The sequence below is a fragment of the Podarcis gaigeae genome, assembly GCF_964106915.1.
Source record: "Podarcis gaigeae genome assembly, chromosome: 10".
NCBI classification, from domain to species: domain Eukaryota; kingdom Metazoa; phylum Chordata; class Lepidosauria; order Squamata; family Lacertidae; genus Podarcis; species Podarcis gaigeae.
The window spans coordinates 1,488,715-1,512,641 of record NC_139686.1 but is presented as its reverse complement, the minus strand read 5'-3'; the positions used below and the strand labels follow the sequence as shown (position 1 = coordinate 1,512,641).

The 23,927-nt window shown below is 46.6% G+C and overlaps 4 protein-coding genes across 9 annotated transcripts in view; 2 read left to right on the top strand and 2 right to left on the bottom strand.

The window, feature by feature from the left end:
- Positions 1-7,360, top strand: part of LOC310825931 (uncharacterized protein) — a 148,766-nt gene extending 141,406 nt beyond the window's left edge. For all 3 annotated transcript variants that reach the window (XR_014555569.1, XR_014555570.1, XR_014555571.1), the window contains exon 7: positions 6,975-7,360. The gene's annotated coding sequence lies outside the window, so the exon portion shown is untranslated. The remainder of the gene's footprint in view (positions 1-6,974) is intronic.
- LOC310826021 (uncharacterized protein) overlaps positions 1-23,927 on the bottom strand; it is a 156,844-nt gene that overhangs the window by 75,041 nt on the left and 57,876 nt on the right. The window lies entirely within an intron of this gene.
- The window catches only part of LOC310826057 (uncharacterized protein), a gene marked incomplete at its 3' end in the record, with an annotated part of 50,918 nt that overhangs the window by 22,288 nt on the left and 4,703 nt on the right, over positions 1-23,927 (bottom strand). The window lies entirely within an intron of this gene.
- On the top strand, positions 697-6,109 carry LOC310826270 (zinc finger protein 213-like). The gene is made up of 5 exons (XM_083701060.1): positions 697-770; positions 3,655-4,131; positions 4,314-4,395; positions 4,636-4,718; positions 5,454-6,109. Exons 2-5 carry the CDS (start codon positions 3,718-3,720, stop codon positions 5,697-5,699), a joined length of 825 nt encoding a protein of 274 aa, XP_083557186.1. The 5' UTR covers positions 697-770; positions 3,655-3,717; the 3' UTR covers positions 5,700-6,109.

The following is a 23,927-nucleotide window of genomic DNA, read 5'->3' as shown; positions in this document are numbered from 1 at the left end:
TGAGGCGTGCAAAGCTGCCTGAGCTAGCTCCTGCAGGACGAATGCATGGCTGTGATTGGCCAAGACGCAGCCATAGGAATAAGCGGAGATACAGGAGCGCCCGGTCTACTCGTTCTGAGTATGGAGCGCAAATAGCCATAGGAAAAGATAGGAGAATACATTCATATATTCGAGCTTATTTCGCTCGTGGTAGAAAGGGGCTCTGGGGAAGGTGTGGTGCTTGTGCGACGGTGAGGGGAACTGAGGGTGGGTGAACGGGGATACCCTAGAGGTCATCGCCTCGGTTGTTCAAGGGAGAGGGGCAAAGAAGGTACCCCCCCCTTTCCGATCCGTATCAGTCTTTAAGGTGCTACTGGAAGGTCAGCACCGACACTTTGAATGGTGATCAGAAACGGATCTAGAGCCAGTGAGGATTTCTTAGGACGCGTGTTCAGGAGCCAGCTGTTAGGGGGCCGTTCAGCTGCTGTCCAAAACTGAATGTATCCCTTGCTGGAAGTAAGCCACAAACCTCTCCTACTCTGCCTTCTCGGGATGCCATTGGTGCGCGATGCTCCGGCTCTCGGGAGAGGGAGAGGCGTGAGTTGGGTGCGCTCGGCTTGCCAAGGGTTAAACGGAAACGAGCTGGATTCCTAGACAGGAGAGTAAGGCGGGGGGGGTAGGGTCCTCCAGATCAAAAGCCTCTCCCTCCCTTTCCTGCAAGAAGTCGGGCGTGTGGGGGTCCCGTTGGTTCTGCTCTGCAGAGGTTGCCTGGGGGCGCCTGCTGGGATCCGGTGAGTCTCCTCTCTCCCAGGATAGGGCCCATGGGGAGAGCGGGGGTCCCAGAGCTGCATGGCGAGAGGGGGGCAATTCAAGGCGTGGAGGGTCGCAGGAGGGCGGCAGCTCTGCTCTTCCTTTGCATGGATGCGCTGCTGGCCCCTTGGGGAGGGGTCTTGGGGCCAGGAACGGGGAAATGCATGCAGAGAAACCCCATTCAGATGTATGGATCATTCCCCTTTTACAACAGAGGTTGTAGGCGGATGGAAACATTCGGACATGAAATATACCCTGGTCCCTAAAACCTCACCTGTGCAAGGAGAAGGAAGGAAGGAAGGAAGGAAGGAAGGAAGGAAGGAAGGAAGGAAGGCAGAGAAGAGAAAGCGCTTCTTCTTGCAGGGCAGAGTAAAACCTGTGGAACTCCCTCCTACAAGAGGCAGAGGCCACCAATCAAGGTGGCGTTAAAAGAGGAGGAGGCCAATCCGTGAAGGAGGAGGAGGACAGGGCGATGGGTGGCTCCTCTGCTCTGTCTCCCCTATAGGAGGGAGCCCTCTGGCCTGATCCTGAAGGGCTCATTTTCTCCTCCAGTGCTTAGTGTTGGGATGCATCCAAGGAATCCGTGTGCTGGGCGATCTCCAGTCCTTGGATCAGCATGAAACTGCGACCCGAGCTTCAGCAGCCTTCAGAAGCTGGGCATGCACACTCAGCAGAGTAAATGCACAACAGTAGTGGTTGGAGAGGCATGTGTGAGCAGATTTACAAGCAGTTTATTCAACAGGAGAAGGGAATCATGTCTGCTCTCCTTCATGTCCAAAGCAAGACAGCATAAGCAAAAGCTATACAGTGGTACCTCAGGTTAAGTACTTAATTCGTTCTGGAGGTCCACACTTAACCTGAAACTGTTCTTAACCTGAAGCACCACTTTAGCTAATGAGGCCTCCTGCTGCTGCCACGCCGCCGGAGCACGATTTTTGTGCTCTTCCTGAAGCAAAGTTCTTAACCCGAGGTAATATTTCTGGGTTAGCGGTGTCTGTAACCTGAAGCATCTGTAACCTGAGGTACCACTGTACACAAAGAGAAGCTCCCAGCAAGCTGTGCTGGAGTGTAAACAGGCATGTGACACACAACAGTCAGGCCTGACCCTTAAGATGGAACGGAAATATTCTAACACTTAGTTCCTCCAGATGCAAGTGTGGCCTCTGAGATTGTGGGGGGTTGGACTAGATGATCCTTGGGGTGCCATCCACCTCTATAGTTCCATGAAAGCACCACTGGAGGTCTCACAAGCCAAGGCATTCAGAGCAGGAGAGGTCCTGCTGGAAAGGAAACAACCAGTGCAACGGTTTTTAAAACAGGAATCCAATGTGTTTGTTGTGGGGGGACTCAGTGGGGAGGGGTAGACCCATGGATGCTGCCTTGATCTCCTTGGACAAAGAGGTGGGAGAGAAATGCCCTTCATAAAGAGAGGCAGCCCAGCCAATCATCTGGCTGCTGCGTTTTGGGCCAGTTCCCGAGTCGCCTTCAAGGCAGTTCCACACAGAGAGCGTTGCAACCATCCCATCTGGTGCAGAGCAGGGAGGACCAGGGCCATGTCCTCTCTGTCCCGAAAGGTCTGTGGGGTGGGGAACTAGCCTGAGCTGGACATGGGCCTCAAGCGACCATGATGGACCCAGGAGTGCCCTCAAGTATTCATGACTGGGGAGGGGGAGCGTTAAGCAATGTAACATCATCATCATTACTGTTAGTTCCCTGTCTGTAATCCGAATTTCCAAGAGCAGATTGCTAAATATAAAAAACAGCAATAAAAACAGTTGAAAACACATTACACTCATAGAAAGGCAGGTCCCAATTTATCTTCTTTTGAGTGCTGTCCTTTGACCCCACCCACATGTCATTTGGCCTCACCCACTTGGCCCTCAGGAGTTAGCCGATAAGGGAATAAATGGGCCCTGAAGTGGGGTTGGGCAGGAGAGCAACTCTTGAGGAGCCCTGGGTTAGGACCCCCACTATAACCCAATGCTCAGATAACACTCAGTACAAATGACTCACTTGTCAATCACAGTCCTGACTTCATTCCTTGACTGAAAACTCTGAAAGGCAGGAGCAACCAGGCTGATTCATCTCTCAGAAAGACCAGCAGTTCCCTGCACATTTTGCATGGCAACTTTCCCTCTAAGAGGGCTGGAGACTTACTGTATTTTTCTCTCCATAAGACACACTTTTTCCCTCCTAAAAAGGGGAAATGTGTGTGCATCTTATGGAGGGAATGCAGGCGGGAGGCAGGCAGAAAACACCCCCAAGAGCCGCACGTACGCTCCGTGCGGCTCTTGCAGGCTTTTCCCCGAGGAGGGAGGAGGGACTGACGTGGCCAGTCAGTCCCTTCTCCCTCCTCGTAGAAAAGCCCGCAGGAGCTGTGCACCCTTTAAAGAGCGTGTGGCTCTTGCTGGCTTTTGTGGGAGGTGGGGGAAGGGACAGAGGGCAGCCCCTCAGTCCCTTCCCCCACCTCCTGGAAAAGCCCCCAAGAGCCACACTCCCTTTCACTAGCCGCGTGGAGCATGCGTGCGGCTCTTGGGGGGCTTTTCCCTCCTGGGAGCAGAGCCTGGGATGCATACAGGCTCTGCTCAGAGCTCCCTTTAAAAATATTTTTTTTCTTGCATTCCCCTTCTAAAAACTAGGTGCGTCTTATGTTCAGGTGCATTTTATGGAGTGAAGAATACGTTTTCCTTCTCCTTTCTAAAAAAACCTCAAGAGTCTGGGTTGTGGTGCAGTCCAGAGCTGACTCTTCCAAGACTCATACATACTTCCTCACGGAACATTTTTCTCTTCCAGGCAATAGGTCAGTTTTGTAACAGAACGATGTATTTGCTTTGTAGAATTTGCAAGGACCTGTAATTTGGACAGACAGAACTTGGCAGAAGATCAAGGGATTCCTTCATATCTCTTGGAGGCTTCCTGAGAGCACAGATGGATGAGCAAGACTCAGCTGGCCCTGAAGCAGGAAGAAGCCATGCCATCAGAACTGGGAGCAGTGGAGGATTCTGGGGGGAAACTGTGCAGAAGATCCTGGGTGAGGAGGACACTCTCCGCTCAGAGGTGCAGAGCCAGCAATTGAGGCAGTTCTGCTTCCAGGAGGCCAAAGGACCTCGAGAGGTTTGCAGCCGACTCTACCACCTTTACCATCAATGGCTGAAGCCAGAAAGGCACACGAAAGCTGAGATGCTGGACCTGGTGATCTTGGAGCAGTTCCTGGCTGTCCTCCCATGGGAGATGGAGCGTTGGGTGAGGGAATGCGGAGCGAAGACCAGTTCCCAGGCAGTGGCCCTGGCCGAAGGTTTTCTCCTGAGTCAGGCAGAGGAGAGGAAGCAGGCAGAGCAGCAGGTGAGAAAGACTTTCCTCTGGATATTCCAAAGGGGCTCCGAACATGAGTGAAGGTATCTGAAAACTCTCCATCCTTTTTTGGCCATTGAATGCTATCAGATTGCCCTTCAGTTTTTGCCTCTGTCATTCCTTTTCTAACTCTTCTTCATATTCTCTGTTTTGAATCTTTGTTGCTATTTCAGAGACAGGATCTGTTTGCAGAAATGGGCCCAGATTCTTCTGAGACCAAAAGGACTCTGTTGAACACCAGAGAGAGGCTGCTGGGTAAGGAAGGAGTCTGTTTCTCCGTTTGGTCCCTTTCTGTGGATATCAAAACGAATCCATGGGATGTTGTCATCTTTTTTGGGGGGAGACACTTGGAACCGAGAGTACCAAGGAAAGGAGATGTATTTTTAACCCAACTAAAATATGAAATGGGTCCAAATGTCCAGATGCACTCAGAAGGTGAGACTTTTTGGAGAGCAGCTGCACTCCTGGCTTCCCACTTACCTCTGTCTCTTGAAGGTGACCAGATGAAGCCAGTAAGACCTCTTCTTCCATCTATTCCTGGTGGGGAAGGAGAAGCAACGGCTGTGGAAGCAGCTCAGGTAGAGGGAGGGAGCCCTGTGGGGAAGGGGGCTGAGGGGTGGGGCAGCCAGGGTGCCTCTGGCCCCCAAGGAATCTCTCTCCTCCTCTTGGCTTCTGCCCAAGCTTCTCTTAAGGTGTCTTTGTCAAGGGCAGCTTGGACAGAAGCCAAGAGGCTGGGAATGCCATTCGAAAAACTTAATGTGCTGAGAATAAGGAACAGCCACCTTGCCTTAACTCACCTTCTGAAGGTCAATAAGATCATTCATAAGTCATTGACGTTTTATTTCTAGAGTTATCATTGAATGCTAAAATAGACTTCTAAGCAGTTCATCAAGCCTAAAAAACAGTTCCCAGGATTCACCTATCCTGTCACATCAGTTGCACAATGGGGCTTTCCCCCCTTCTCCTCCCCCCATGCACTTCTTGAAGTTGTCTTTAGGGCATCAGAAGGGTCTCCCCCCAAAAAAAAACAGGACATGGGGAGCAGAGAGGGGATCCTTCCATCTGGCACAGACAGAAGGATTTTAAGAACACAATGTAGAATTCTACCCATTTACACTAAGATTAATGTCCATCACTAAATCACACAAGAAAAGAATTCCATTAAGACATTAAAAGCAGCACCCACAATTAAAATCTGCAGCGGGATGATCCCATTGAAACCGAACACCATTTAATGAGCAGAAAGAAACAGAGCAATGTGTAGCAGACCACCTTAGTGCTGTCTAAAGAGGACCTTTTCCTTTCTCTCTTAGGGTCCAGTGTGCTTTGAAGATGTCACTGTTCATTTCACAGACGAGGAATGGGCATTGCTGGATCCTGACCAGAGAGCTCTGCATAAGGAAGTCATGGAGGAGAATCGTGGGATCGTGGCCTCTCTCAGTAAGGCTCCGTTGTGGATCATAATCTCTCTTTGGAAATTCCATGCATCTCTCTCTGTGATAAGCCTCCCTGGTTTTGAGGGAGCTCTACAGGGTCACTTGCAGCATCTGGGATTCTAATACCCCCTAAACTCACCTTAAATGGAAGGCTATCAACTGTTTTGACCATGGACATGATCAAGCCAGCATAGACCTTGCTGAGAATGGAGTGGGAACATGCTGGGAATTTGAGGTTAGGAAAGCACATCTTTGTTTGACACTGTCCTGCCTTGTATTGCCCAAAATCTTCCTGACACAGAGCTTGTGGAAGGCACTGAGGGGTTGTTTCTGATGGTTGCAATTGCCCACAATTCACTTCACAAAGCAGCTTGCTCAACACACAATCCTGATAGACCTTCATCTTGGTCTTGAACGGTTAGCATCCCATTCACCCATACAGTGGTCCCTCGGGTTCCAGACGCTTCAGGTTCCAGACGCTTCAGGTTACAGACTACGCTGACCCAGAAATAGTACCTCGGGTTAAGAACTTTGGTTCACTGACTCGGCCGGCACCATTTGTGCCCCCCCCCCCCGACCTGCGAAGGAGCCTTTTTAAAGGCTTCGGAACGGGGGACGGAGTGAGCGGCGCGGTGCTGAGAGTTCGACTGCTTCTCCTACGGAGTGAAGCCGCATGCCATGGTCGGAGAGCGCTGACTTCTTCTTGTGAACAATTGGACTCTAAAGCAATAACCCGTGAGTACTATGGAAATTGGATTAGTAAAGGAAATTTTTCTTGAATTAGGCACGATCGGGGAAGGCGCAAACAGGAAGTCCGTCTCCCCGTCTTATAAATAATCTAAAGTAAGGACCAGCTAACTAACGTCGAGAGAACTTCTTACTTTTTATTGGGTAAAAGACATTAATTTCACGACTTGGCAGTATAAGTAATCTTACTGGAGGATAAGAGTTATTTTTCGGAGCTGAAGTGCCACCCCCCCCCCCCCGGACCCGGGAGTGATCAGTGAGAGAGCCTGCTGAAGAGATACTAAAGAGTTTGACAGCTGTCAAATTAGCTGTCAAGACGGGAAAAGAGAACTTTGCTTCTGCTGGTTTTATCTGTTACAATTTGTCGAAAACAAGGAAGAATTGACACAAACTAACTTGATTTTTTGGATCTGAACTGGAAGGAATACTAAGTAACCAAAAGCCCTCTAGAGGGGGTTTTGGGACATTACAGGAATGGCTGAAGGAGGGGAAATTCAAGCTAAACTGGACAGAGTTTTTCTTCTCTTGGGAAAGTTACAAGGCCAAATTGATGTTTTGGCTACTAATGTTGTAATTCTGGACTCAACAGTAAACAAATTCATTGAATTTGATAAGGACTTGACTCAGGAAGTTCATGCAGCTGGACAAGAGGTTTCAGTGCAATGTCTTGGTGTTTGTAGTTAAAGTTTTATACGCATGTATCAATGACATTAATATATTAATGGTAATTACAGTAGAAGAGTAAATGCTAGACAGCGATAGGATTAGTTTGGAATGCTGGGATTGAAAAATTGAATAATTTCCACATGAATCACAACAAGATCTGAAATATAAATACAAAATGCCAACAGCAACAACCCCCGAAAAAGCCCCATGTCATGTATTGATGAAGTTGTTGGAGAATTTATTATGGGAAAGGGGGTAAAAGTCATAAAAGTTCACGCAACCATCTTCTCGGGGTTCCTACTCTTTGTGTGGCTGAACCTTGTTGCAACAAATAAAGATCAGGTCTACTGACCACTGTTTTGCCCCTTTAACTTGCCTGGATTCTCCTTCTTTGCTGACCCTGGAGGGACCGCGGGAGGTGGCCCCCTGGGGAGCTGGGCAGCGGAGGAAATCAGCACCCCAGGATCTTTTCCTTCTCAGTGCTTTTCCACCTGAGCCTCTTACCTAAAAGCCTGACACCCTGCAATGAGACAGGAATGTGTCCCTGCCCTCAGCAAACAAAATAGCTCCCCCCCCCCAAGATACTGAGGTGCCCTGAGGGCTGTGCGGGACCCCCAAACCTTGAAATGAAAAGGGGAGAGGCTCAGGAAAGTTTCAGGCGGGGATGGGCAGCACAGGATCCAGAAGCTCCGTCTCGCTCATTCCTCCACACTACTCCCCCCCCCCAATTACGCCTGCCTCCCCCCCCATGGCTCCTTCACAAGTGTGGGGAAGCTGCGCCCCCTCTGCCCCCCATCACAGTTCCTTTAAGATCCCAAGTTGCAGGGAGAAGGTTCACCTGCAGCGAAACAAAATGCAGCTGCCCTGGCTGAGTGAAACCAGGCTGGGAGGGCACCGTGGGGACCCCAGAAATGTGCCCCTAGAAGAAATGTGCCTCCCCAGTTGGAGGCAGCCCTCTTTCTGAAGCACCAAGAGAGTAAACGGACAGTTCTCTGAATGGAGAGGAGCAGAAAGCAGAGTCCCCTCAAGATCAGTATTGGGACCTGCGGCTTTTCTACTTGTTCATAAATGATCTAGACTTAGGAGGGAGCAGGGAGGGGGCAAAGTTTGCTGATGGCAGTAAATTGTCCAGGGTTGTTCAAGAAAGAGAGATTGCAAGGAGCTCCAAAAGGACCTCTCCAAATGGGGTGAATGGGCAGAAAATACAGTTCATTGTCAATGAGATTAAAGTGATGCATGTTGGGACAAAAAAAATACCTCTTAATGTCATATACAGGCTCATGGGTCTGAAGTGGATTTCCCTGTGTGCTTTAGGAGACCAGGGGAGAGGGGAGCTGGTCGCAGCAGGAGGGGGACTCTCCCTGGATGCTTCAGCTGATGGCCTCCTCTGATGGTCTCCTGCCCCCCTTCTCCTCCCTCTGAGTCTGAACTGCTCTCTGCCCCAGCCTCTTCCTGCTCACCAAACCGTTTCCTCCTCAGCTTGCAACACCTCCCCTCCCGTTCTGCTCCCTTTCCTCCCTCTTTCTGCTCATCGCCATCCCACCACCAGTCCCTGGGCTCTGAGCCTTCTTCCCTTTTGTGTTCCCCAGCTGGTGCCTCCCCCCCTGCACCCCTCCAGTCCATGACAGCAGCAGCAACAACAACAGTAATATCAGTATGATAGTAATATGCACTGTGGGCCTCTGGTAGGAAAACTCCCTAGCAGCATGACTGAATAAAAACTTCTGGGACTATGGAAAAGTACTATCTTCCCCAAACCCCAGAATAAGCAGGAGCTCTGGGGTTGCCCCATGAGGTTCAAGAGTGAAGATGGGCGTATCAGGAGACTTCCCTGGTCCCTGCAGCCCCTCCGTTCCCCTCTTGCAATTAGGCTTGGGGGGAAATCTCCCATTAAATTACAGCATTTCAAGTTTTTTCCAGAATGCTTAGGAGGCAGGGATGAAGTTCTGGTGAAGAATCAGTGCTTGGAGATCATGGGGTGGGGGGGGTGACAGAGTTTGGTGCAAAAACCGTCTTGCATGCTTGAGTAGAGCAACTCCAGGGCAGAAGGACTTCTTCAGGAATAGTTTACGGAGCTTTCAAAGCATACAGTTCTCCCTGGGTCCCCAGCGAGGCACAAAACTTTGCTCCTGAGAGCAAATCCAGTTTCAGCAGTAAAATCATACAGCACACAGGATATCTAAGTCAGGCACACAAACCGGCAGAAGGCAGCAAGGGAGGAAAGAGGCTGGAAGGACGCAGGGCAATGGAGGGGTGTGTGTGTCGCTTCCTGTCGTCTCAGAGGGAAGTCAGGAACTCGGCATCTGCAGGGGCTTCACGAAGCAAAGCTTTCTTCTTTTTTCAAAAAAAATATATTCATTTTGTAAGACAAATAAAGAACAAAAACAGAAAAACAAACAATGCAAACAGATTATTCTCTTATCCTTATTTTTCTAAACATTGTTAGGTGGGCTTCAGCAAGTCCCACCTATCTGATTTTCATTTTCATTTCACCTTTAGCAGTTTAAATATATCATAGTTTCTAACCATCTTTTTTTTTATCACACTTAAATTAACTTCACATTTTATCTCTTACAAATAATATTATTTTAAAATACACTATCTTCTACTTCTAACCCTACAGCCTATATCCACTACCAGAACTATTCTGAGATTTAAATATTAACATATTTTTTCAACTATTCCTTAAGCTTCTTCCAGTCTTCTTCCACCATCTCTTCTCTCTCGTCTCGGAGTCTCCCAGTCAGTTCGGCAAGTTCCATATAGTCCATCATCTTCATCTGCCATTCTTCAATAGTTGGTAAATCTTGTTTCTTCCGATTCCTTTTTCCCCAATTTCTCCCAATCCACCATCATGATATTGTGCCCCACATCCCTGGCCCATTCAGCCATTACAGATTTCACTTGTTCATCTCTCGTATGCCATTCCAGCAATAAATTATACATTTTAGATAGGTATTTTGTTTTTGTATCTAATAAATCCATTTCTAGTTTGGATTTCTCTGTTTGAAAACCAATTTTCTTATCCATTTTAAACATTTCATTTATCTGGATGTACTGGAACCAATCATCTAATTTATCTTTCAACGGACCATAAGATTTTAATCTAAATTGGTCCCCTACTTCCATCAAACTATCATTATACTTCAACCATGTATCTTTCATCTTCAACCTTTTATGGGTCTTAGCTTCCAATGGTGATATCCATCTGGGTGTTTTCCTTTCAAACAAATCCCTGTATAGATAGATAGATAGATTCTTTATTGTCATTACACAAGTGCAACATTGCACAAGTGCAACGAAATTGGATGCCATCCCTTAAAAACAACAAAAGCAACACAACAACAACAACAACCAAACAAACCACATTCCAGCCACACCCACACCCACACCCATCAAACTCCCAGGTCACACTATCGAGTTACTGCATTTAAGAAGGCCACAGCTCTTGGATAGAAACTATTTTTCAGTCTATTTGTCCTTGACTTGATGTTTCTGTATCTCCTGCCAGAAGGCAGTAGTACAAACAGACTGTGTCCCGGGTGAGATGCATCCTGCAGGATATTGTTTGCTTTCCTAAGACAACGGGAACAGTACAGTTCTTCCAAAGATGGGAGGGGATGACCAATAATCCTTTGGGCTGTGGTTATGACCTTCTGGAGCACCTTCCTCTTCCTAGCTGTACAGCTGGAGAACCAGGCACAAATACAGTATGTGAGAATGCTCTCTATGGAGCCTCGGTAGAAGGACACCAGCAGTCTCTCACTCAGATTGTTCTTCTTTAAAAGTCTGAGGAAATAAATTCTCTGCTGGGCCTTCTTCACCAGAGCAGTGGTATTTGCGCTCCAAGTCATGCCCTGATCGATAGTCACTCCCAAAAACCTGAATTCCGCCACCCTCTCCACCCGTTCCCCGTTGATATACAAGGGCTGAATGTCCGCCTTTTTTTTCCTGTAATCCACCACCAATTCCTTGGTCTTAGTCGTATTAAGAGCCAGATTGTTCTCTCCACACCAAGCACAAAGCCGCTCCACCTCGTCCCGATAGGCGGACTCATCCCCTCCTGAAATGAGCCCCACCACCGTAGTGTCATCAGCAAACTTGATGATTTTGTTGCTGGAATAAATGGCTGTACAATCATACGTATAGAGAGTATAGAGCAGGGGACTCAACACACAACCCTGTGGTGAGCCGGTGTTAAGGCTAAGGGCTGTGGACATATGTGACCCTACTCTAACCCTCTGAGAACGTTCTGACAAAAAGTCCAAAACCCAGAGACAGGTGGAGTTGGAGAGTCCAATCGCCTCTAGCTTGGACACCAGTCTATGGGGGAGGATAGTGTTAAAAGCAGAGCTAAAATCCACAAACAGCAGCCTCACATAACTCCCCGGCTGCTCCAGATGGAACAGAGCAGCATGGAGAGTGGTAGTGATAGCGTCTTCCGTGGATCTATTTGCCCTGTATGCAAACTGGTAGTTGTCAAAAGTTGATGGAAGACAGGAAATAATGTGACGGCGCACCAGTTTCTCAAAACACTTCATGATGATTGGAGTCAGTGCAACTGGTCTGTAGTCGTTCAGACTACTGATTGTGGATTTTTTAGGCAGAGGAACAATAGTTGACGACTTCAGGCAGGGTGGGACAATAGACTGGTGTAAGGACTTGTTGAAGATCTTAGTAAAGACCCTCGCCAGCTGATCCGCACAGCCCTTCAACACCTTTCCCGTGATGCCATCAGGTCCAGCAGCCTTCCTCGGATTCACCATCCTCAATACCTGTCTCACCTCATGCTCCTCTACAGTGAATGAGGGGCCCCTATGGGCTGGTGGCTGTAATACCGGCGTCTCAGGTGGCTCCTTCTCGAAGCGAGCAAAGAAGAAGTTAAGCTCCTCCGCCAGCAAAGGGTCACCGTCGACAGCACCAAGGTTAGGTTTGTAGTTGGTAATATGCTGAATCCCCTGCCACATCTGTCTTGTGTTGTTACTCCTTAAATTATCCTCAATCCTCTGCCTATAGACCAGTTTTGCCCGTCGAATACCCCTCTTCAAGTTTGCTCTTGCCACACTGTAAAGCTGCACCTCGCCCGACCTAAAAGCCCTGTTCCTTTCCCGCAACAGGCACTGGACCTCTCTATTCATCCAGGGTTTCTGATTGGGATAAAACCGGATGGATTTATTTACTGTGACAGTGTCTGTGCAGTGATTGATATAGCACAGAACTGCCGCCGTGTGCTCCTCCAGGTCTGAACGATCGAAAATGTCCCAATTGGTTCTCTCAAAACAGTCCTGCAGCTGATGGATAGCACCTTCAGGCCAGATTTTAACAGTCCTTGATATTGTGGGAGCCCGTTTCCTGAGTGGGATATATGCTGGTACCAGGAACAGAGACATATGGTCGGACTGGCCCAAATGTGGCAGCTGTAAAGCCCTATAGCCGTGATTTACATTCGAATAAACTTTGTTTATTTTATTTTAAGATACTTTGTATCTTATCCAAACATCATCCAGAGATTTTCTAATTATATGATTTTTAAATCCTTTGTGACCTTTTATCTTGTCATACCATAAATATGCATGCCAACCAAATACATTATCAAAACCTTCCAAATCCGAAACATCTGTATCTTCCAATAAAAACCATTGTTTCAGCCAGCAAAAGGCTGCAGCTTCAAAGTAAATCCTTAAACCCCCTCTCTCTTTTACATCTGTTAATAATTTAAACTTAATTCTGGGTTTTCCCCCCTGCCAGATAAATTTAGATAATATATTTTGCCATTCCTTAAAACAATTCAACTTATCAATGATAGGGAGTACTTGGAACAAAAATAACACCTTAGGCGATACATTCATCTTTATCGCAGAAATTCAGCCCAACAAAGATAGTTTCAACCTTGTACAAATATCCAAATCTCTTTTGATATCTTTCCATAACTTTTCATAGTTGTCTTTGTACAAATGCATTTTTTGCAGTCATATTTACACCCAGATATTTCACCTTTGTCACAAACTTCAGCCCTGTGGGTTCCTCTAAATTAAGTTTTTCATGTATCATTATTCCCCCCCCCCTAAAACTTTGGTTTTATTCTTATTCAATTTGAAACCTGCAACTTGTCCAAACTGTTGAATTATCTTCAGTGCTTTGATTGCACTGAACTCAGGGTCCTGTAAAGTCAATACCAAATCATCAGCAAAGACTTTTAACTTATATTGTTTAGTTCCCACTACTATGCATTTAACTTCCTCATCATTCCTTATCATATTCAGCAGCACCTCTTGGACAGAAATAGAAAGCAGGGGGGGGAGTGGGCACCCTTGCCTGGTTCCCTTCTCAATCCTAATTTCTTCTGAGACCACATTGTTAATTATAATTTTTGCTTTCTGCTCCAAGTAAATTGCATTAATACCACTTAATTTTTTTTTAACCGATCCCCATATTACACAAGTTCTGTTTCATAAAACTCCAAGAAACATTATCAAAGGCTTTCTCTGCATCAATAAACATAAACATTGCTTTAGGATTCTTTTTTGCCCCTAATCTTTCCAGCACATTCCTAATATTATCTTTCATATGCCTCTCAGATAAAAAACCTGACTGATCTTTATGTATGTGCTTATTCAAAATCTTCTTCAATCTTGTAGCCAAAATATTTGCAAATATTTTATAATCCACATTCAACAAGGAAATTGGTCGCTGATTCCTTACTTGAGCTCTATCTGTATCTGCTTTGGGTATCAGAGTGATGAAGGCCTCTTTCCAGGACTCCGGTGCTTTGTCCCCCTTTAATATTTTGTTACAAACATCCATCAATGGTTGTATCAGCCAATCCTTAAATATTTTATAATACTTGGAAGTTAAAACATCAGGTCCCAGTGCTTTGCCTATTTTCATTTGGGCAATTGCCTCTTCAACTTCTTGTCTTGTAACCAGTTCATTTAGTAGGCTTGTTTTGTCCGCTGGAATTTTCTGCAATCCATTTTTGTCCAAAAACTGTTCCATTTTATCCATTTTTCCTTTTTGTAAAGCTGCTTATAGTACTTTTGAAAACATTTTCTAATCTCTGTTGGGTTCTCAATATTCTTACCATCCTCCATAATATTAATTATTGTACTGTCCTTCTGTCCCCAAGCCAATAATTTTCTGCATTTATTTGCCGATGCAAAAGTCTTTTGTTTCATCAATATAATTTTCCATTCAATTTCTTGGTTTACTATTTGTGAAGACTAAGATTGTAATGCTTTAATTTCGAGGGATTCCCACCATCTGACGAAGAGGAAGGGGAAGAGGAAAGTGTCTATTGGGGAACACGAGGAACTGTGGGTTTGAGGGAGGACTGGAGGACGGTTTTTGAAGATACGGATGAGGAGGAGGGTAGTTTTCCAGGCTTCACCCCCGCCACTCCGGAGAAGGGTAAATTGGGGATGGTCGATTCTCCCGAGGGGGAGGGGGCCTTTGAGGAGGGGGTGGATGTCAGGGAATTTGGAGGCTGCGAAAGAGCTGAGGGGGAAGCAGAGAGGCAAGTACAGAGCCCACACCGGTAATTAGCAGTTTCTCTTCCATGTCAGAGGAGGAAGCTGGGAGGGGGGAGCCAGTACTGGGAACCAGCCACTCACAAAGCAGAGGAAGCAAGAGGTGTGGACTCAGGAAATGGGCTTGCTGGGAGAGGCATAGAAAAAGTCAGACGGTTCATCTGACTCCGAGAGATGAAGTGTGTTTTGAATTCTTGTAACTGCTTTGAAGCTTAGCAATAAATCTCTTGTACAGAGATGGCTGTGTGCCCGGAGCATTATCTCCGCTAGCTTGTCAGCACAACCCTTACATTAGCCATATATAATCCAAACGTAAAAGGTACACACAATACAGTCCTTTTGATGTTGGAAGAATTGACCGCTAATGCCTCACAGTCTCGCAGCTTCGTTTAATCACAGGAAGCTTTTTGTCCGATGTGTCGCCGCTCCAACCCCCTTGTTCTCGGAGCTCAAAACAGAACTTTCCAGGGAGGGGGGAGCCCACTTTTGACACCTGCCAGATTCCATGTCCTCAAAATGCTCGATTTGAGTTTTTCCCGGGGGTCTGCTGCGCTGGAGGAGTTTCCCCTGCCTTTGATATACCGAGGTCTCCTCCGATAAAGAGATCTCCAACTGTGATGGCGAGTGATCAACCGGAAGCCCTTCATGAAGCAAAGCTTTCTGCCGGCTGCTTTGAGGCAAATGTGCATCCCAGAAGCACACACTGTGATTCATGGTGTATTGCCATATCCATGGTTTTCCAAAGGTTATCACAATGTAGTCTAGAAACTGGTATAGGATGAGATCAATATATGCCCAGCCCTAATCCTCACTCACCACCAGAAATAGATTCACCCTCTCCCCCTCACTATCAAAAGGTACCTTACATCTAAAATTATACTCATTATTGTGGGACATTACTTCATTATTTCATTACTATACAGTTTTACATATAAACACCAGAACAAATACATGACACGCTTTGAAGATGGATTTTCTGCTGAGTTCATTGCTGTGAAGAAGAGTAAACTCTGAAAGGAACACGTTCCTCACTCCATACATTTAAATGGGTTCTCCACTCTGAGAAGAATAAGAAGAGTTTGGATTTGATATCCCGCTTTATCACTACCCGAAGGAGTCTCAAAGTGGCTAACATTCTCCTTTCCCTTCCTCTGTGAGGTGAGTGGTGCTGAGACAATTCAAAGAAGTGGGACTGGCCCAAGGTCACCCAGCAGCTGCATGTGGAGGAGCGGAGACGCAAACACGGTTTGTGGTTATGAACCACTCTTAACCACTACACCACACTGGCTCTTAGATGTTCCTTAAACACTCCATTATAACTACAGCACTTTCTGCAATCTTTCCCTTTAAACAGCTTCTACTCTTTGAGGGTTGATGGGTTTGTAGGGTGTCAACTGTTAAAGTTCTTCCTGTCCATGAGTCTGTAGATGTAGGATTCCACTAGGACCGAACCTCTACCTACTTTCCTGACATTTATATGGTTTGTCTTTTGTGTGAGTTTGTTGACATAAATCAAGGCTTCCACTCTGACTGAAGCTCCTTCCACAGTCCATACATTTAAACAGTTTCTGCCCTGTGTGTCTGCTGATGTGTTCTAAGATTTCCATTCTGACTGAAGCTCTTTCCACACTCCATACATTCAAATCATTTCTTACTGATGTGAGTCTGTTGATGTAGTCTCAGGTTTCCACTATAACTGAAGCTCTTTCCACACTCCATACATTTAAATGGTTTCTCTCCTGTGTGAGTCTGTTGATGTTGTCTAAGGCCAGCATCGTAACTAAAGCTCTTTCCACACTCCATACATCTAAATGGTTTCTCACCTGTGTGAGTTTGATGGTGTAAAATTAGGTGCGCAGTTTGACTGAAGCTCTTTCCACACTCCATACATTTAAATGGTTTCTCACCTGTGTGAGTTTGTTGATGTGTTCTAAGGCTTCCGCTATCACTAAAACTCTTTCCACACTCCATGCATTTAAATGGTTTCTCCCCTGTGTGAATCCGTTGATGTTGTCTAAGGCCTGCATCGTAACTAAAGCTCTTTCCACACTCCATACATCTAAATGGTTTCTCACCTGTGTGAGTTTGATGGTGTAAAATTAGGTGCGCATTTTGACTAAAGCTCTTTCCACACTCCATGCATTTAAATGGTTTCTCTCCTGTGTGAGTCCGTTGATGTTGTCTAAGGCCTGCATCATAACTAAAGCTCTTTCCACACACCATGCATTTGAATGGTTTCTCCCCTGTGTGAGTCCGTTGATGTGTTTTGAGGTATCCATTTTGACTGAAGCTCTTTCCACACTCCATGCATTTAAATGGTTTCTCCCCTGTATGAGTCCGTTGATGTATTCTAAGGTTTCCAATCTGAATGAAGCTCTTTCCACACTCCATACATCTAAATGGTTTCTCACCTGTGTGAGTTTGATGGTGTAAAATTAGGTGCGCATTTTGACTAAAGCTCTTTCCACACTCCATGCATTTAAATGGTTTCTCCCCTGTGTGAGTCAGTTGATGTTTTCTAAGGTTTGTACTGAAATTGAAGCTCTTTCCACACTCGATACATTTAAATGGTTTCTCTCCTGTGTGAATATGTTCATGTTTTCTAAGGGTTCCACTATCACTAAAGCTCTTTCCACAGTCCATGCATTTAAACGGTTTCTCCCCTGTATGTGTACGTTGATGTATTCTAACGTTTCCAATCTGACTGAAGCTCTTCCCACACTCCATACATTCATATGGTTTCTCCCCTGTGTGAGTCCGTTGATGTGATCTAAGGGTTGTATTGGAACTGAAGCTCTTCCCACACTCCATACATTCATATGGTTTCTCCCCTGTGTGAGTCCGCTGATGTGATCTAAGGCCTGCATCGTAACTGAAGCTCTTCCCACACTCCAGACATTCATATGGTTTCTCCCCTGTGTGAGTCCGTTGATGTGATCTAAGGGTTGTATTGGAACTGAAGCTCTTTCCACACTCCAAACATTTATAAGGTTTCTCCCCTGTGTGAGTCCGTGCATGTAACTTAAGGTGTGCCATCTGACTGAAGTTCTTCCCACAGTCCATACATTCATATGGTTTCTCCCCTGTGTGAGTCCGTTGATGTGATCTAAGGGTTGCATTAGAACTGAAGCTCTTTCCACACTCCACACATTTAAATGGTTTCTCCCCTGTGTGAGTCCGTTGATGTATTCTAAGTGTATCTCTTCGTCGGAAACTCATCCCACACTCCATACATTCATATGGTTTCTCCCCTGTGTGAGTCCGTTGGTGTAATTTAAGTTGTCCACTCTCACTGAAGCTCTTCCCACACTCCCTGCATTTGAATCCTTTCTTACCCATGGGAGTCTGCTGATGTGTTCTAGGTTTTTCACTATCAGTGAAACTCTTTCCACACTTCAAATCCTTAAAAGGTTTCTCTCCTGTGAGTTTGTTGATATGAGCTATGTGTGCTCATTCAGTGAAGCATATCCCACATTTCGCACATTTCAATGTCTATTCCTAATGAAATGAAAGGTTCCCCGTCCCCTGGAATTCTGACATTCTTCTGTATCACCTTCTTCAGAGTGGGCAGAGAGGAAGTCCTTTTTGGATTTCAAGGAAAAGAACAAAGAGAAAAGAACAAATCAATCACCTTCTCTTATTTCAACATCTCCAACATTCCCCCGCTTCCTACCCATGTCCCCAATTTTTAGGAAATAATAATAATAATAATAATAATAATAATAATAATAATAATAGCAATAATTTATTATTTATACCCTGCCTGTCAGGGAACTGACATCAGAGCGAGAGGTGGAGGCAAGGCTCCAAAGCGATGCAGGAGAGGGGACCAGCAGGGGGGAAGGAATTCAGCGTAACACCAGTAGAGAAGGGAGGGAGATGGAGGATTCGGAGAGAGGTCTTCAAGACTCTTCACCCGAGACTAGTGGAGAGAGCACGGGCACGCCTCTGCCTACTCCTTCCTTGCGCAGAAGAGTCCCACACAGGGAGAGTAGGCGGAGACCTGGCGTCAAACAGCTTCTATGCTGGAAGAGGTTCAAGAAACGCCCACTGACGGATTCTGCAAGCGACTGAACAGCCACGGAGTGAGGGCTGTCAGCCAAGGCATGGTTAGCCAGGGAATCTAGCCAAAAGTGATGGCAACTTATGCACAAGTAACCCCTTATAACCATTACAGCAATCCGTCAGTCCCTGAAGTTACTTGTGCACAGGCAGGAGACCATGAGTCAGACTGGAGGTGCCAGCGCTGCAGAGCAAGCTGCGAGCGTGCAGGATCTGGTGGAAAGGAACCAGGATTTGGAACAGCATCTAGCTCTGCTGACGGCGCGGCTGGATGAAAGGCGAGCTCAGGATGCGCAGGTCAGACCCACCCCCGTGGCAAGGAAGGTGCCTGGACTGGTACACAATTTTGGGGGGAAGCCCCAGGACTATAACACGTTCTGAACGGAAATAGAGTATGCTTTGGAACTGCAGCATGATGACTTTGCTGATGATGCAGAGAGGGTGGCGTATATCGTGGGGCATCTGCAGGATGGGGCGTGTGAATGGGTCAGGCCCCTAATGGCCACGCAGAATGCTGCCATGAGGGACGTTCGGAAGTTCCTTCAGGCTTTGGACGCGATGTATTCAAGTCAAGTAGAACAGAGTGTGACCCAGCGGGAACTGATGATTGGCAAGCAGGGGGACCTATCAGTTAGAGACTATTGGTCCCGTTTTGCGATGTTAATACACCGGCTGGAGTGGAACCTAAATTCCCCGCCTATACAAATGCTGTTTGATGAGGGGTTGTCCCCAGCTGTGAAGGATGAGCTCTCCCGCGCGCAAAGCCCGCAATCTATGGACGAATTGACCAAAGCTGTGCTTGCGATAGGAGCAAGACAGGAAGCGCGTGATTTGGAGAGGCGGGAAGGGAGAGGAGAGCGTTGCCCTGACTACCGCATTCCTGAGATGCCAAAGCAGCATTCCCGGTCCGTTGAGCCAATGGAAATCGATGGAGCGCACGCGCGCGAGAGAGGTTTCAAACGCCAGCGAAGGACGCAAGAGGGAGGGAAAGGATGCCAAAAGCACCAAGAAGTGTTTCCTCTGCCAACGGCCAGGACACTTTGCCAGGGCTTGTCCACAAAGAAAGGCTTGGCAATGGATGGTGGGAGCCACTGGTGGTGAGGAGGAGGGACCAGCGCCCATCATAGACTGTCTCAGCAGCAAGAGGAAGTTCGTCTGGACTGAAAGTGCCCAACAATCCTTTGAAAGACTAAAGAAGGCGTTCGCTTCGGAGGAACAACTCCTGCACGTGGATCTACAGAAGCCAATGAGGCTGGAGACAGACGCATTGGATCGGGCCATTGGAGCGGTGTTGTTGCAGCCGGGGGGGGGCCCAGCACGCCAGGAGACTGTGTGCCTTTTTCTCGCGGAAGCGGAGCAAGTCGGAACAAAACTACACGGTGTATGATCGCGAACTGCTTGCAATTTACACAGCCTTTCGGCAGTGGAGAAATCTGCTAGTAGGAGCCCAGCACAAGATACAGGTGTGCACGGACCACAAGAACTTGGAATACTGGAGAACGGCTCGAGTTCTCAACCAGAGACAGATTCGATGGGCACAGGAGTTCTCCAGGTTCTTCTTCAAGATCCGGTACGTGCCGGGAGAAGAGAATGTGAGGGCAGACACCCTGTCCAGGAAGCCGGAGTACACGGAAGGAGAGGGACCGCCGGAAGTGAGACACGTGTTCCCAGAGGAACGATGGGTGTGGGGGGGAGCGTTAGTTGGGAAACGAGAACTAACCGAGCTGATTCGCCACGACGAATTCGCTCAAACCAGAATCAGGGAACTCAGGGAAGCGAGGGGAGACCAGGGAGGCTTTGAGGAAAGGGAAGGACTGCTGTACTACAAGGGGGGTGATGTACGTACCAGGGGAGACCTTGAGGGAAAGGGTGCTCAAACAGCTTCATGACAACCCAACAGCGGGGCACTTTGGTCAACACAAAACTATGTTGCTGGTTACCAGGGAGTTCTGGTGGCCAAGGGTGAGGGAAGATGTACAAGAGTATGTACGTGGGTGTGACCGCTGTCAACGGGCTAAAGGGGAGAGGGCTGCCCCGGCAGGGTTGCTGGAACCCTTACCCACACCGGGAAGACCCTGGGAGGTGGTATCTATCAATTTTATGACAGATTTGCCCAAGTCTAGAGGGAAGACAGCAGTCATGGTAGTAGTGGATCTGCTAACCAAAATGTGCCACTTCATAGCTTGCTCACATGCAGTAACGGCAGAGGAAACGGCCAGGTTGTTTGTTGACCACATCTTCAGGCTGCATGGAGCTCCTTCGCGGGTCATCTCAGATCGCAGGAAACAATTTACCTCGAGGTTCTGGAGGAGGCTCATGAACTTATTGCAGGTGGAGGTGGGATTCTCGACAGCGAGACACCCGGAGACCAACGGGCAAGCAGAGAGAGCGAACAGTATTTTACAGCAATACCTGTGCTGCTACATCAACGAGAGACAGAACAATTGGGTAGAGAGACTAGCGCTGGCCGAATTTGCGTACAATAACGCTGAGCATGTGTCTATGGGGATGAGCCCGTTCATGGCTAATTATGGGTGTCACCCCAGGGCCTTTCCTGGGAGGGGGGAGGAAGGGGGGAGCGTGCCTGCAGCAGAACAGTTTGTGGAAGAAATGGAGGCCCTGCACCAGCAACTTAAGATGAACTTGGAAAGGGCCAAGGAAGTTTACAAGAGGCAAGCAGACAAGTGTCGCCGGGAAGGGGACATTATAAGGGTGGGGGACCGGGTGTGGTTGTCCACCCAAGGGCTATCCTTTAAGGGAGGGTGCAAGAAGCTATGGCCAAAACGGCTAGGACCCTTTGAGGTAATGCAGCAATTGAACCCTGTGGCATTCAGGCTCAAGTTGCCAGACAGCATGAAAATCCACCCAGTGTTTCATAGGTCCCTACTCTCACTGTACAGGGGGGAACGGGAGTTACGGGGGGAAGGGGGAGAAGGCTTCACACACCTGCAAGTAGACGCAGCCTGAAACCAGGAAGAAAGGGACGATGGACAAAACTAGAAGAGAACTTTCTTTTATATATTTGGCTATTTCTGAGTAACATTTGTGAAATAATAGACTGTGGCGGAAAGGATATAATTGGCTTTAGTAGAAAGATTTGAAGATAAGTATAAATATAATTTAAAGTCTAAATTTAAAGGTATATGGTTTTGAAAGTAAAGATAAAGTTAAAGGTAATATTAATAAATTTGAAATAGATTGTTAAGATAAATTATTCTTTTTTTGATAAATATGGGAAGAATTTGCTGAAACAATGATTAAATTGGAATACAAAAAAGGGAGGTATGAGGACGTCTAAGACACAAGATAATGAAATGAAGTTATTTTGAATCTTGTATACTTTTCTCTCTTTTTCTTTTTTCTTTTGCCCTTTTTCTGTTTATGTTTGTTTATGCTTTAAATGTTTTTGTATCTTGAAAATTTGAATAAATATTATTTTTTTTTAAAAAAGGACTATCTACAGAAACATTGTAAAATTAATGAATGTTAGAATGGTGTTGGACAGAAATTAAGTGGTTCCCAGCTGTAATGTTTAAGAGAATATGGAAAAAAAAAAGGTTGAGAAATAAGTTATAATTAATGGTGAGGATTTGCTGAGCTAATAACTTGAATTGGAATACAAAAAGGGGAGGTGTGAGGAGGTCTGGGAAATAAGTTAAAAGAAAATAAGCAATTGAAATTTTATGTGTTTTTAATTCTTTTTAGTTTTGTATTTTTGTACTTTTGTTATTTTTTGTTATTTTTGGTTTCTGTACTATTTTTGAAATGCTAATAAATATTCTTTAAGAAAAAACAACAACAGTCAATAGCCCTGGTTAACTCCACATTAATAGCCCTGGTTAACTCCACATTCCAGCAGGCCACCAGGGAATCAGCTGAAAGGCCATCAACATGGGATAAAGCATCCCCAACCATTCTCTGGAAACCATTTGGATCCATTATGTGGTGGGAGCGGACCATCCAAATCAGTCCCACCTCCCTTCAGAGGGGAAGGGTCGCGGAGAAGTCCAGTTGCACCAGGAAGTGATCTGACCATGGCACTTCTTTTGTTTTGCTTTTACCTAGTGTCAGATCATGAACATCCATAGAGGTAAACACCTGGTCCAAGGCATGTCCGCGGCTATGGGTTGGACCAGACTTATTCAGGGACAGCCCCATGGAGGCCATGCTTTCCACGAAGTCCCGAGCGGCCCCTTGTAAGGTCGTGTCGGCATGGATGTTAAAATCCCCTAGGACGACCAAACTAGGTGTCTCCAGGAGAACATCCGCCACGACCTGAAGCAGCTCGGGCAGGGAATCCTTGGTGCAGCGGGGAGGTCAGTACACCAAAAGCAATCCTGTACTGCCCCTATTGCCCAACTTCCAGAACATGCACTCAGAAAACTGGGTCTTCCCAATAGGACGCCTGGTGCAAACTAATGACTAAAAATCACTGCAACCCCCCCTCCCCGCCAACAAGGCCTGGGTTGCTGTGCGTAAGAGAAACCTGGTGGGCAAGCAGCGGCAAGGACAGGCCCATCTGCTTCATCCAACCAAGCCTCTGTCACATATGCCAGGTCAAGTCCTCCATCCACGATCAAGTCACGGATCACAGTGGTTTTATGGATCATTGACCTGGCATTGCACAGCAGCACCTTCAGGTCATGTGGGTATCCCTTGTTGATTCCAGTATCCGCCCGCTGAAGACCAGACCTGGAGGCAGGGATAGTCCTCAAACAATGACTAAGCCCGCTTCCTCGGTAATGACGTGGTCTGGTCTTAGCGTAACTCCTCCTCCTACCCGTGATCACTGAGATTGGTTGCCCCAGTACACACATACACACACCCCCGTGGAACTTGCCCCAGCCATTTTGTTTGTTGGGACCCACTCCCAGGCAGCCCTGACCCCTCCCCTTAAAATCAAATTAAAACCTATACAAAAAACAATCTAACAAAACAATAAAACAAACAAAAAAAGAGAATGTTACAAACACACCATAATTAAATTAAACAAATTCCCACACCCAACTAAACACCCACCCCACCCCTCTTACGCACAGCAAATGAAAAAGCAATGTCATCATTTAAACAAGACAGGAAAATAGGCTTCCAGAGGGAGAAATCGAAACTAGAAACAGAATTGTTAGAACCCAATACTAAGAATCTATCACGAATGTACAATTTGTTGCTGAGGTGGAATACAATAGATGAGACGGTTAAATCAGCCATGATTAAATGGGCACAGGACATTGGTCATGACATTATGTTTGCTGACTGGGAACAGTTATGGACCACCGGTATTAAATTCACGGCATGTAATGCCCTAAGAGAGAATATTATGAAAATGATTTATAGGTGGAACATGACCCCA

What these genes read in the sequence shown, in the direction of transcription:
- LOC310826270 (XM_083701060.1), top strand. Translation starts at nt 3,718, where the DNA reads ATGGATGAGCAAGACTCAGCTGGCCCTGAAGCAGGAAGAAGCCATGCC. An exon ending in CACCAGAGAGAGGCTGCTGG is followed by an intron (nt 4,396 to 4,635) that starts GTAAGGAAGGAG and finishes TGTCTCTTGAAG; the next exon opens with GTGACCAGATGAAGCCAGTA. An exon ending in CGGCTGTGGAAGCAGCTCAG is followed by an intron (nt 4,719 to 5,453) that starts GTAGAGGGAGGG and finishes TTTCTCTCTTAG; the next exon opens with GGTCCAGTGTGCTTTGAAGA.